Consider the following 12,425-nt stretch of genomic DNA (forward strand, 5'->3'; position numbering starts at 1 on the left):
AGCGGCCGTCACGGGCGGGGCGACCGGGGTGCGGCCGCGGCCCTGAGGGGCGGCCTTGGACGGACTTACGCGCGTCGGCGCGGACCTGGGCCGCGGCCTCGAATAAAGCGGGGCTCGGCGCCCGGCGCTGGCCTCGAGGGCGGTGCCGCCCGGAGGATGGGGTGAGGCCCGGAGCGCCTGCTGGAGGCCCCTGTCAGCATCGGCCGGCCTTCTGCTTGGAGGACGGAGCCTGACGCCCTCCCCTGACTGAGAGTCTACGCAGACCTGTGAGAAACGGAGGTGAGAGGCCCTCCGGAACCACCCGGTAAGAAGTCCACTTCGAGCGTGTCCAACTGGGGAACACATGGCCGGAGCCCTGGGGTTTGCTGCCCGGGAACCACTGGGGGCCCACAACGCAAACTACCGCGCCCCGGGTGCCCTGGGCTGAGCGCTGGCTGTCTTTTGTGGGGCGAGACAACGGGGATTCACCTGACGTCACCTACTGCCATCTTCCTGTGTTGGAGGTCGGGGACCCGTGTTGCCGGGTACGGGGCTCCCTTTGCTGGACCGGACCGAACCGGATCGAAGGTCCTTGCTGAACCAAACACTTATGCATACAGCAACGCAGAACCATAATAGAGTGTCAGCTCCGTTTTAGCCAAAAACTGATCCCCTGCCTATGGAGCAGAAATTGTGCGAAGGGGGGGACTGAGCAAGGCGCACTTGAGAGCATTCGGTTTGCGGGGGACCGCTAGTGGTTCTGGGCCTAAGCGCACTGGGCGCTAGCCTCGCTGAGTCGCCCCTACTTGCCTGGCAAATGCCCCCCAAGGGCAAGCATAAGAGTAAGACCATGGATACCCCGGCACATGCACCACTGGGGGAGAATGAACAGACCACGCAAAGCCAGCCGCAAAACAAAATGCAAGACACTCTTGACAAAATTCTGGGCGCCATTGAGGACACCAAATCCACATTACAGCGCGACATCAATCAGGTGGCGATAGAGGTGGGCCTCCTGAGAGCTGATCATCACAAACTGGCGGATAGAGTAAAAGAAGCGGAGGCAACGCTAGCGGAAGTAGTCCCAAAACATGATGATGTATCAGCGGAGGTGACTTCGTTGGTTGGCAGAGTGGCGAAGCTTGAACAGCGAGCTAAAGAAGCAGAGGGCAGGAACAGAAGGAATAACATACGTGTGGTGGGCCAAGGAGCCGAGGGGCCGAATATGTTGGAGTTTTTGGAGAAATGGCTACGCACAGTTGTCGCACCGGGATGTCTGACCCCCTTCTACTCATTGGAGCGAGCACACCGGGTACCGGCTAGTCCACTGGCTCCTGGCAGGCCACCGAGAACAGTAATAGCTAGGCTCCTGCACTACAGGGACAGAGACATTCTTTTACAGAAAGCCAGGGAAATGGGCCCGTTTAAAATAGCCAATGGTGAAGCGACACTATTTCCTGACTTCACCTTAGAGGTCTAAAACAAGCGTGCCTCCTTCCTAGCCGTTAAAAGAGCATTGCGTGAAGAGGGGATACGGTATTCGCTGCTCTACCCAGCAAGATTACGAGTGATCGCGGAAGGGAAGACCACGTTCTTCCAGGCTCCAGAGGAGGCATGGGAATGGCTCGAAAGGTCGGGGACACGGTCGACGCGACTGACACCGGAAAGTCGTGGGAAGAACGGGACCCGGCAGGCCCCGAAGGGGAAAAGGCTCAGAGACCGCCAGAGACTAGCACCAACGAGGACACAGAGAGAAACTGGCAGGAGGGAGGCTCTGGAGGCAGCGGCCAAAGTGAGTGGAGAATCGCCGACCCGGGAGATATCTGAAGAAGAATCGGAAGACACGGTAGTGTCTTCGCCCGACGGCTCTGGGGACTCGACTTATGCGCCAAAAGTGACCCCGCAGACCGCTGATGATCTTGCATAGATTGGCCCCGCACCGGCGCTGAAAGGCGAGACAAGATAAGAAACGAAATGGCCCCTCCGGACCTGGCCGCCCCCCGAACCTGACTCTTGCCTGTCAGTCCTGACTGGCGAGTATTGAAGTGATGTGTTTGAATAATTTGCTGTGTTGCAGTACTTATTGGGCAGCCTACAGTTCCGAAGGTGCCCTGGGGATGGGGAGTTGGGGGTTTGCAGTTATTAGTTATATCGGCTACACGTGCGAAATGGTACGAACATGTGGAAGGTACATACTTGTGGGGGCCTCGATTGGGGCCTGGGGTGTGCCGGCCCTTCATGCAACAGGCTTTTAGAATAGGATGGCGAATTATAATATCATAACTTGGAACGTCAGGGGGATGGGTACTCCTGCTAAGAGACATAGGATCCTTTCCTTTCTGAAAAGGAGAGGGGTGCAAATAGCTATGCTACAGGAAACCCACCTCGCATTCGGAGAGGGAGAGAAGCTAAGGCGGAGGTGGAGGGGGCAGGTGTTCGCCACAGAATATTCAGCTTACGCAAGGGGAGTCTTGATCTGGATTAGGGCGGGGGTCCCCTTCACGATTGATTCCTCCAACATTGACAATGAGGGAAGGTTTGTCATATTGGAAGGGAGATTACAGGGGCTCCAGTTGACCCTGAGTTGCATATACGCCCCCAACCAGGACCAAACAACATTTATGATGACTCTGTCTAGGCACCTTACCCGACAACACATGGGGGAAGTACTGATAGGTGGAGACTTTAACGCAGTGCTCGACACAGACCTAGATAGATCTACCCCCCCACTGCTGGGAGCAGCATCAACCAAAACAGCTAAAAACTTAGTTGGGTGGCTAGACGCCTGGGGTCTAGTGGACGCTTGGCGGTTACAACACCCAGTGACTAGGGACTACTCGTTTTATTCGGGTCTCCACCAGGTACATACCAGAATAGATAGGATAGTTTGTACTCCGGGACTGGCTCGTAGAGTGACCCATGCTGAATACCTTGCCCGCACAATATCAGACCACAACCCTCTATTACTGACGTGGAGAGCATCACAGGACAGACCCCCCATACCGGCATGGAGAATGCTCCCGACAGCGCTTGAAGATCAGGCATGTAGGGAGGAATTAAGATGCTACCTAACAGAACTTATAGAAACTAACCAGGGATCCACTTCCTCCAGAGGCATGGAGTGGGAGACACTTAAAGTGGGGACACGGGGTCACTGTCTTGGCCAGTCAGTAGGGATAAAACGCACGCTCGAGAGAGAATTAAATGCGTTGGAGAGAGTCATACACGAGGGGGAGCTGAAACAGGGCGCCGCAGGGCAAGTGGACGAAGAATACGATCGTGCACGTAGAGAGTGCTCCCAGGCTGAAGAGCGACTTAGATGTCATAATATGCAAAGACACTTGGCATCCATACAGTCAGAGGAGGGAAGGTCTGGTAGACTATTGGCATGGTTGGTGCGCCCGAATAGAGATAGTGACCCTATTGCAAGCGTATTAGACAGGGGAGGTACACGTAGACTCAGCCCAGAATCCATAAATGACGCATTTAGAGATTACTACACACACCTATATAGGAGGCCCGCTGACATGGAAAGGGGGACCATTGACAACTTTCTAGCTACGATTCCACTGCCAGTATTGAGTCCAGAGGGCAGGGTCGGCTTGGGGGGCCCAGTGACTGCGGAAGAGACGGTTGAGGCAATTACACAATTGGCCCCTGGGAAGACCCCGGGAACAGATGGTCTTCCTATGGACTTTTATAAAAAATATAAAACCTTACTGGTCCCCAGACTGTTAGAAATGTATAGGGAATCGGCAAAGAACAGAGAACTCCCACGCACATTGCGCGAGGCATTGGTAGTGCCACTTCCTAAAACAAACAGCAAAGAAGCATCGGTGACAGACTACCGCCCGCTATCAATGCTAAATAGCGACTTTAAGATCCTCAGTAAGATCCTTGCCAATCGCCTGTTGCCCCTTATGCCCACCCTGATACATCCTGATCAGAACGGTTTCATACCCGGTCGCAGCACCTCCCTAAACCTTAGGCGTATTTTCTCTATCATACATATGCCTAGTGAATCGAAGCCGCCAACCGGGACCCTGCTAGCAGTGGACTTTGAAAAGGCCTTTGACTCAATTAGGTGGGACTACCTGAGGGCGACAATGCTGAAGATGGGCCTGGGGGAGGGCTGGGTTGAATGGGTGGACCTGCTATACTCATCCCCGCTGGCAAGGGTCAAGACAGGTAGGACAGTTTCTGGAGCCTACCCAGTACATCGAGGAACCAGACAGGGGTGTCCCCTGTCCCCATTGTTGTTCGCCCTAGCGATGGAGCCCCTGGCGGCCTGGGTACGAGGGGAGGGAGCTGATAGAGGGATTCAGTGGGGGCCTACTGACCATATTATATCGCTATATGCAGATGACATCCTGATCTATCTTAGGGACGGGGCGAGTGGCCTCCCCTGGGCCCTGTCCGCCCTGGAGGAATTTGGGGTAGTGTCGGGATTGCGCCTTAATCGTAATAAAACATATGTGTTCCCCCTGGTGCCCGAATATAGTTGCCCAGCAACATGCCCAATAAATCTGAAATGGGCCCCACAGACATTTAAATATCTGGGGATCCAGATTTATCATGACGTGGGAGACTTAAGAGAGGGCAATCTTGGTAGCGCGCTCCGATCCCTGAGACCCTCGGTAGAATTTTGGCGCTCTTTGAAGCTGTCGGTGATGGCCAGGGTGGCGCTGTCCAAGATGATCATGCTCCCCCGACTCCTCTACTACTTTGCCAACTTACCAATACTAATACCCCGAGCATGGTTCTGCGACCTGAATGCACTACTCAGAGAACTAATATGGGACAATGGGCGCAGACGAACTACACTTGCAACTATTTGCAGACCACCCAATGCGGGTGGCCTGGGAGCCCCCGACTTTGAAGCATACTATCTAGCATCCCAACTACAGTGGATATCCGGCTGGCTAGTGGGCCAGGGCCAACTTGATCTATACACAGCCCAAGGACCAATAGATTCGGCATGGATTGCGACATGCATGACAAACAGGGAGATAACCCCCCCTGGGAACAATGTAATGATAAAAGTGGCGCTGGCATGCTGGAAAAGATGCATGAAGAGAGTGGGAGTGGGCCCTCCATACTCCCCAGCTCTACCACTAGCGGTGCTTGCCATAGAACCCAAGGGGAAAGGGCCGGGAAACACCGGACTTGGCCCCTGGTTGTCAACTGGAATAGAAGTAGTGGGAGGACTCTTCGAGGAGGGAGTGCTGAGGGGATTCGTTGAATTAATGGAAAAAGGGGTTCCCGGTGGGCAGTTCCTGCTTTATGGGAGATTAATACATACTCTTAAGACTCACTGGGGCACAGTGAATGCGGAGCCTACAATACACGAGGTTCTGCACTCGCTGTTGACATTAGGAGAGGAATCACATCTGATCACTAAAATATATCGGGCCCAAGCAGGGGCAGCCTTGGATCCATTACGGTCGCTGAGAGGAAAATGGGAGGGAACAATAGGGCGGGAATTAACTGACTCCGAATGGAGGAGGACACTGGCCTACCCTCAGAAAATATCACGTAATACACGGTTAAGATATATCCAGTATAATTATTTGCATAGAACCTACCTCACGCCTCACAGATTGTTCCGTATATACGGAGGGGCTTTGGGGAGTTGTCCGAGATGTGGAGGAGGAGGGGCAGACTTTGACCACATGGTTTGGAATTGTCCTGTGATCCAGACGGGCTGGAGGGAAATATTGCCTACCCTTTCTGAATTGTTTGAAATTGACTTGAGACCCACCCCTGAACTGTGCCTGCTGGGTCTCAGACCAGCGGCACTATGCGGAAAAGTGGAATGGCGCTTTTTGGACCTTTCCTTGGCCCTTTATAAGCGGCTAATCTCGAGGGGCTGGAAGGCTGCGGCTCACCCTCAATTATCTGACTGGAAAAGGGATATATCAACATGGTCCAGAGCTGAACTGCAGGTCCTAAAGGCGGAAAAAGCCAGAAATATTCGCCAGGTTCCTATAGCCCCGGGGTGGGAGAATATAATGACGAACTGGGAGAATATAAATAGGAGAATGGTAAACTCAGTAGGAGAAACCAGTGCAACTCAAATCACATTGAGGACGGAACCAAATGGTGGAAACATATAGATAGGCACCCAAAATCAGACCCAAACCACACATAGAATGCATAAAGAATAAAGGTGGGTGGATAGTTGAATCCCTGACCCCTGAACCACTGACATAACCAGTGGGCGCGGTGAGCGACCCGCCACCTTCGCCGAATGCCGGTGCGCCCCGGACCCCCGTCCTCCCTCATTCAAAAACAAGCACATTACAGTGCCTCCAAACTAGCAACCACGAAAGCCAATCGCACGAAGTCGTAAAGGTTGACCGTTTATGGTCCTTTGTTCTCCTTTCTTTCTCCCCTTCTTCCTTTCCCTACGCCCAACTAAATTAATCCGATTGTCAGCAGAGACTATACACCGAGCACCTCGGGTTCCCCCTCCCCTCACCTCTATCTCCCCTCCATCACCCCTACCCTCCCACACCTAGCCCCAAACACCACTCTCCCAAGTTATAAAGAAGAAAGGGGTCAGGTTTGATGTTGGATTGTTTAATACACAGCACAGCGAATTGCAGTAACGAAAGGTAACTTAATAGAGTAAATGTACATAATCTACTGAATAAAAATCATTAAGTCTAATGATAATAAAAGATGCAAACAATGAGAAAAAAGTAGAATACAACAATGTACGCAAAAATGCATGTAATATGTACAAGCATGAAACTGTGTAAAAACAAAATGTTAATAAAAATATATTTAAAAAAAAAAAAAAAAAAAAGGGGAGGTGACATACATATTTTCCTCAGAAATGTAAAGATCACCATGTTTTGTACCTAGGAAGCAAAAGGTTGCCATTTTCCAAACAGACCTAAGACAAAATCGAGTCCTAACTTGGACAAAATGGAGTCAGGCCAGACGATCTACACAACATCTTCTGTTTCCAGTCATCTTATGACACTCCGGGCCTGATTTAGATCTTGGTGGGGGGAATACTCCTTTACAAACGTGACGGATCTCCTGTCTGCCTTATTACCATCTCCATAGGCTATCATGTGATCGTAATAAGGTGGACAGGATATTCGTCACATTTGTGATGGAGTATTCCCCTTCGCCAAAACCTAAATCAGGCCCTCTGTAACCTCCCACGAGCCAAATAATCCATTTTCTAGAGCCGGAGCAGTTGTCATAATGCTTGATATGTCAGTAGCTCTCGATTTATCAAATGTCTTTTCTTCTGGTATCATTCTTCATGGACACTTCATTCTTCCTCTCCCTGTCTGCTGAAGATCCTCAAATATCACATTGTGCTACAAGATGGCTGCTTCTTTTCCTTCTTTGTTGCTTAGTTTTGCAGTTTGTTTCCTCTTTCAGTTGGAGCCACCACCAGCCATGTTGCTTTTAGAAAACTGCAGAAAACCTTTTACCTAGTAGTTATCCCTTCTTACCCTTATGGTTACATCCATTGCCATTACACCTTACTCGATAATTGCGTGCTAATAAAACCCATAAATTAAAAATAAGGTAGTCAGAGAGGTGAGGTAAAGGCAACAGAGGTAGAAAGAGGGTGAGGTGGAGAGGAGAGAAAATGAATAATACTGTTGGAGAGAGAGGAGTGCGCAAATGTGGGGAACGGGGGAGATTAGCTTGTGGGAGACGTGAGAGCTCAGATAGGTGCGTTAAGAGAGTGAGGTGAAGTAGACATTGGTGAGGTAGAGTAAACTGAAACAGAGAGGGATAGTAATTAAATTACATGTACAAATGACTGGAGAGAGAAAGGTCAGTAAGCAGAGTGTTGACCCCATTTTTTCTGGTTTATTTTTGCAGGTCAGCCACTAGATGGGTTACTATTTCTCACCTTTTATACGTCAAAGATTAATGATTTGTCTTTATTGCTTGCAGTATTACGCCACAGTGTGAACAAATGGCAGAAGTCACGTACAAGTCCTGCTCATATTGGGTTCAAGAGCCCAAGAAGGCCTCTCCTGAACCAGGGCCAGGAATGTGGGTGGAGCTCTCAGTTCCATGCCCACCTCTGTTCATAGCACATAATTTAGTCCCTCGTTTCTGCATAGTTCAAGTGGTTCTGCTTATGTTGTGCTCTTACTATTTGGGGCCTAACTACCTCTTTCTCCGGCCTTGAGTAGATTTTATAGTTTCATGCATGAGGTCTTCATTTCTATATATCTCCAGTAAGCATGGGTTTTCCCCACTCCATTCCTACCCTAGAAAAACTCTTGTTTCTGTCCTTGAAGAGTAAATATGTTAGATTTCCAGGGTGGTATGGCTACCTGCCTTCAGTAATGGAATACCAACAAACTTTGGAGTTTTTTGTTGTTCACCTACATTGCAGGCAGACTCACACAGGAACACCCGATCACCTTTCATTACCCCTAAATTTGCAATTGCAGAAAACACCACTCTTCTGGTGGATTTTCCACCTTTTCAAATGCCCTTTGTAAAGGTAAAAGTACTAGCACTGATCCTATGAATAAGAATAAGCAATTTACCCCTGCAAATGGGTTTTGTGCACTTTAAAGTATAACATTTGGTGCTCACAGTACTCTGTGAATTGGTAGTAAATTTCCACAAAAAGTTTGCATGTGTAACAATTCCAATGTAGGCTTAAATGTACTGAGATGGGCTGAACCCTTCTCTCCACAAAGTACTAAAAAAGATTTGTAAACAAAAATACAAACAATGATTAATGAAAAGATAGATTTGTTTTCTACTGGAAATTATCTACTCGTGTCTTTATTTAAACTTTTTTGGTCTTGAATTGTAATGTTAATTTTCATTGGTGATGGGGCTTGTGTGCTGAGAGGCTTACATCACCCCGCACCACTAATATTTTTTTAAAGGGCGGAAACGCATTGCTCCATAGCCCCCACCCACAACTCTCCTGTTGCATTTAGACAGAAAAATCACTGTTTCACATAATGTCTTCCGAGCTATGGCAATCAATATTTTAGCAGTCAATATTTTTCAAAACTGTATACTTTTGTAATATTTTTACATGCAGCAGTGTGTTTAAATTGCTAGTGACCTCTTCTGGCTGTGGCTGTTTAGCTGAAATGGTTTCTGAAGCACAAAAGACTTGGGGCCTGATTACGAGTTTGGCAGTCATAGAAACGCAAAACTTGCGGTGGCGGTCGGACTGCCAAACCCCTGGCAGTCCAAGCGCCAGATTAGGACACTGGTGGTCAGACTGCCAGGGTACCGCCGCCACCACCAGGATCATGCATCCTGACGCGGTGGTGGCGGTCTGAGTCGTGCTCAGCAACAGTAGTGCTGAGTTCAGCGCTGCCATGCTGATCACAAGCTACTTTCCGCCAACCTTTTCATGGCGGGGTCACCACCATGAAAAGGCTGGTGAAAAGCCAGTGCTGGGGCCACAGGGGACATGGGCGGTGCGGGCCCCCCTGCAAGCACCCTCGGAATGCACACTGTCTGCTCTGCAGACTGCGCATTCTGAGGGTGCTGTTTTGTGATGACATTGACCTCAGCTCCCCATAGGGAGCCAAGGCCAATATCGTGGCACTGTTTCTGTCGGGCTGACTGGCGGAAACATCGTAATATGATTCTGCCGGTGGAAACATAGTAATATGACGGGGTGGCAAGTCATAATGAGGCCCTGGGTATTTGCAAAGCCAGTGCAGCTAACTGTATGAATGTAAGTTCACAATGTGCAGTACACAAAAGTGCATTACGATTCAGAATGGACATTAGGAATCACAATGCAAGAGTTACATGCCCCTGCCAGTAGCAAGAGATAGGTGGTTAGCAAATGAGAGTTTGCTAAGGATTGGAAAAATGTCTTGTAACTGTTTTTGAGGCTGCAAAGCATGGAATAATTAGCTGCTGCAGGTGGTAATTTGTAAAGTGTAAACTGTCAAACTTTGACCTCTGTCACTGCTTGTGCTAACTGCACACTGTGGTAAAACAGGCCTCTTTGTGCACGCCCCTATGTCACATTCACAGTATAGCACTTTTTTGGCACTGTGTACACTTACCCTACGCGGAACAGGGACATAGTCATAATGCAGGCACACTGAGAATGTGACTGTCGGGATAGAGGTCCACCGTCCTGTGCTGACGGCCTCCATCCACGTATTCACTGCGTTTTGTAATTAGCCACAAACTGATTCCTGTCTCATTAAAATTCATGAGGTGGGTCGATTGCAACTTTTTACGAAAAAAAACCTTTGTATTGTGAGCTTAGCATCCCTTTTGCTGCAGAAGGAGATGCTGGTAGTAGTGATGCAAAAATTGATCTTCAGCCATCCTCTTTCGTGCATGTTGTTTTAGCTGAGTAAAACCGTTTTACTCTTCCTTCAAACGCAATTCATGGAGGAAGACCTTATATCAGTTTAGTTGATACATATATGTTTTTATCTCATCAGGTGCATTGAAGAAAGCTATTCTCAGTGACGAGGCATGCACACTCGAAGAATGGGCGGAGATTGCCGATGTGTGTTCAAAAAACAACTACATTCCCTTGTCTCAGAAGATCAGATCTATCCTCACATCACAGGAAGGAATCGTGGAATTTTCTTCTACTGATGATTATTCCGAGATAATGGAGCATATTTATCTGTAGTTCATTTACTCACCAGCTGAGGGAGCACGTACCACACCTCAGCTCTACGAAGCTCTCGCTGGATCGTCTAAAATGTTTAAGAACGTATCTGAAAACAGAAAGCAGAAAATACACCATCTTTGTTTGACCTATGTTGTGCAATAAAAATGGCTACGTACGAGTTTAATTTTTGACTGCGTCACCCGGATTCATTGCATTGTGTCTGTAGTACCGTGTTTATGTGGAACATTTAATCTCACCTCTTTGATATTTTACTGTATGAACAAAGCAGAGCCATCTAAAGCAAAGGGTTATTTCGACTGTGTAGTACTGAATACTCTTTTGCAAACTCAGTCTTCCCCAGCCCTAATGTCAGTGGTCTTCAAACGTTTTAATGCCGCGCCCCCCAGTTGAAAAATAAAAATCTTTGGGCCCCCCTTCAGAATTTTTCACAATTATTTTAGAAAGATGGCAATGTTTAAATAGGTCTAAACCTATTTAAACATTACAGTTAAGTACTGTTATCTTTTTAAAACTGCAATAACCTGCTTCTGCTTAAAACAAAGGCATGTTATCTGTATAATATTTCTTTTGGCCAGAGTTTTGCACCCCCCCGCCCCCGGATCACTTGTGGCCCTCCAAGTGGGGCCCGCCCCGCAGTTTGAAGACCTCTGCCTTATGTGAAGTTAGTGGTTTAGAAAGCGCCAGACTGAGAGCCCCTTACAGTTATGTTGCAGTCCGAGCTGCCCCTCCTTCTTTAGTGGGTGGGTGAGCGCCATTGAGTCCAACCGTGGCCTCTCACCGAGACTGCTAACAAGGCTGCCATTTTGCGGCAGTTGAAGGTGTGATTTCTAGGTGAAGTAGATACCTTGGCAGTGGAACATTGAACAACGCAACCAGCTTTATTTCATATATACTTTGCTGCAAATGATATTGTAGAATTATTTAGAGTTTCATATTCCTGACAAAAAACACTTCAATTTGCAGCCCGTCCGGAGCGTGTGACTGATAAGATTGGAGGTCTCTGTGAGATGTGTTGGGTGAGGTGCACGAGCATCAGAGATGTACTTCAGATATGGTGTGGCAGATTTGGTTATGGGGTGAGGTGGCAGAATGTACTAAACCGTGTGTTTCTGTTTGTTATTCCACATCTGTTTAATAAACGTCTATAAATCAGGAGGCATGACAAGTGGTAACACAATAAGTGTTACAAAATACCTCCAGATTTAGCTGAGAACTCTTAATGACCAGTGAGTGTAGGTGAAATGCATGATGTATCAATGTAGGGAATACAGAGACGAGCTCAATGAGGTCCGGAAATGGATGGCAAATATAGCCCAGTCTGGACAAAGAGTGTGCCTTTTGTCTGACCTTCTTCAAGCTTCACTGTTGCTACACTGGGGTCCACTTACAATGCAAGATTGGTATGTATATCCTAGCCCAGATTGACACAGTTAAAGAGCATCAAAGGAGTGGCTCTTCCCATTTGCGAGGTAATGCACAAACGCCTTCCAAAGACTCCGCGGTTGCAAAAATATGGAATGGTTATTGACGGACATAAGCAGGAGATAACTATTTGCCAAGTGTAAGCTGTCAGCTACTGCCAGCTCACAAAAATTGTCTTAACGCCACCTTGTAAATAGGGCGCAGGGTATTGCGTCACCGAAGCATCATGAAAAGTGACGCTATGGTGGCACTAGGGGCTCTTAAATATGCCCCGATGTTTTTAAGGGAATGCTTAGGGTAGGCTCCTGTGTCAAGTCTCTTTAATCAAAGGCTGTCTGAATAGTGACAGAAGTTTCATTATCACTACTGGCTCAGGCCTGGTCAAACCAGC

The 12,425-nt window shown here is 48.4% G+C and overlaps 1 protein-coding gene across 1 annotated transcript in view; it reads left to right on the top strand.

Annotated features, from left to right (window-relative positions):
• The window catches only part of CLHC1 (clathrin heavy chain linker domain containing 1), a 379,985-nt gene extending 369,231 nt beyond the window's left edge, over positions 1-10,754 (top strand). Inside the window, 1 exon segment of the mRNA XM_069236548.1 lies at positions 10,413-10,754. Within this exon segment, the coding sequence (XP_069092649.1) occupies positions 10,413-10,609 (197 nt within the window). The 3' untranslated portion in view covers positions 10,610-10,754.
• Positions 10,755-12,425: the final 1,671 nt, after the last annotated feature.

Source organism: Pleurodeles waltl, chromosome 5, assembly GCF_031143425.1.
Source record: "Pleurodeles waltl isolate 20211129_DDA chromosome 5, aPleWal1.hap1.20221129, whole genome shotgun sequence".
Taxonomy (NCBI): domain Eukaryota; kingdom Metazoa; phylum Chordata; class Amphibia; order Caudata; family Salamandridae; genus Pleurodeles; species Pleurodeles waltl.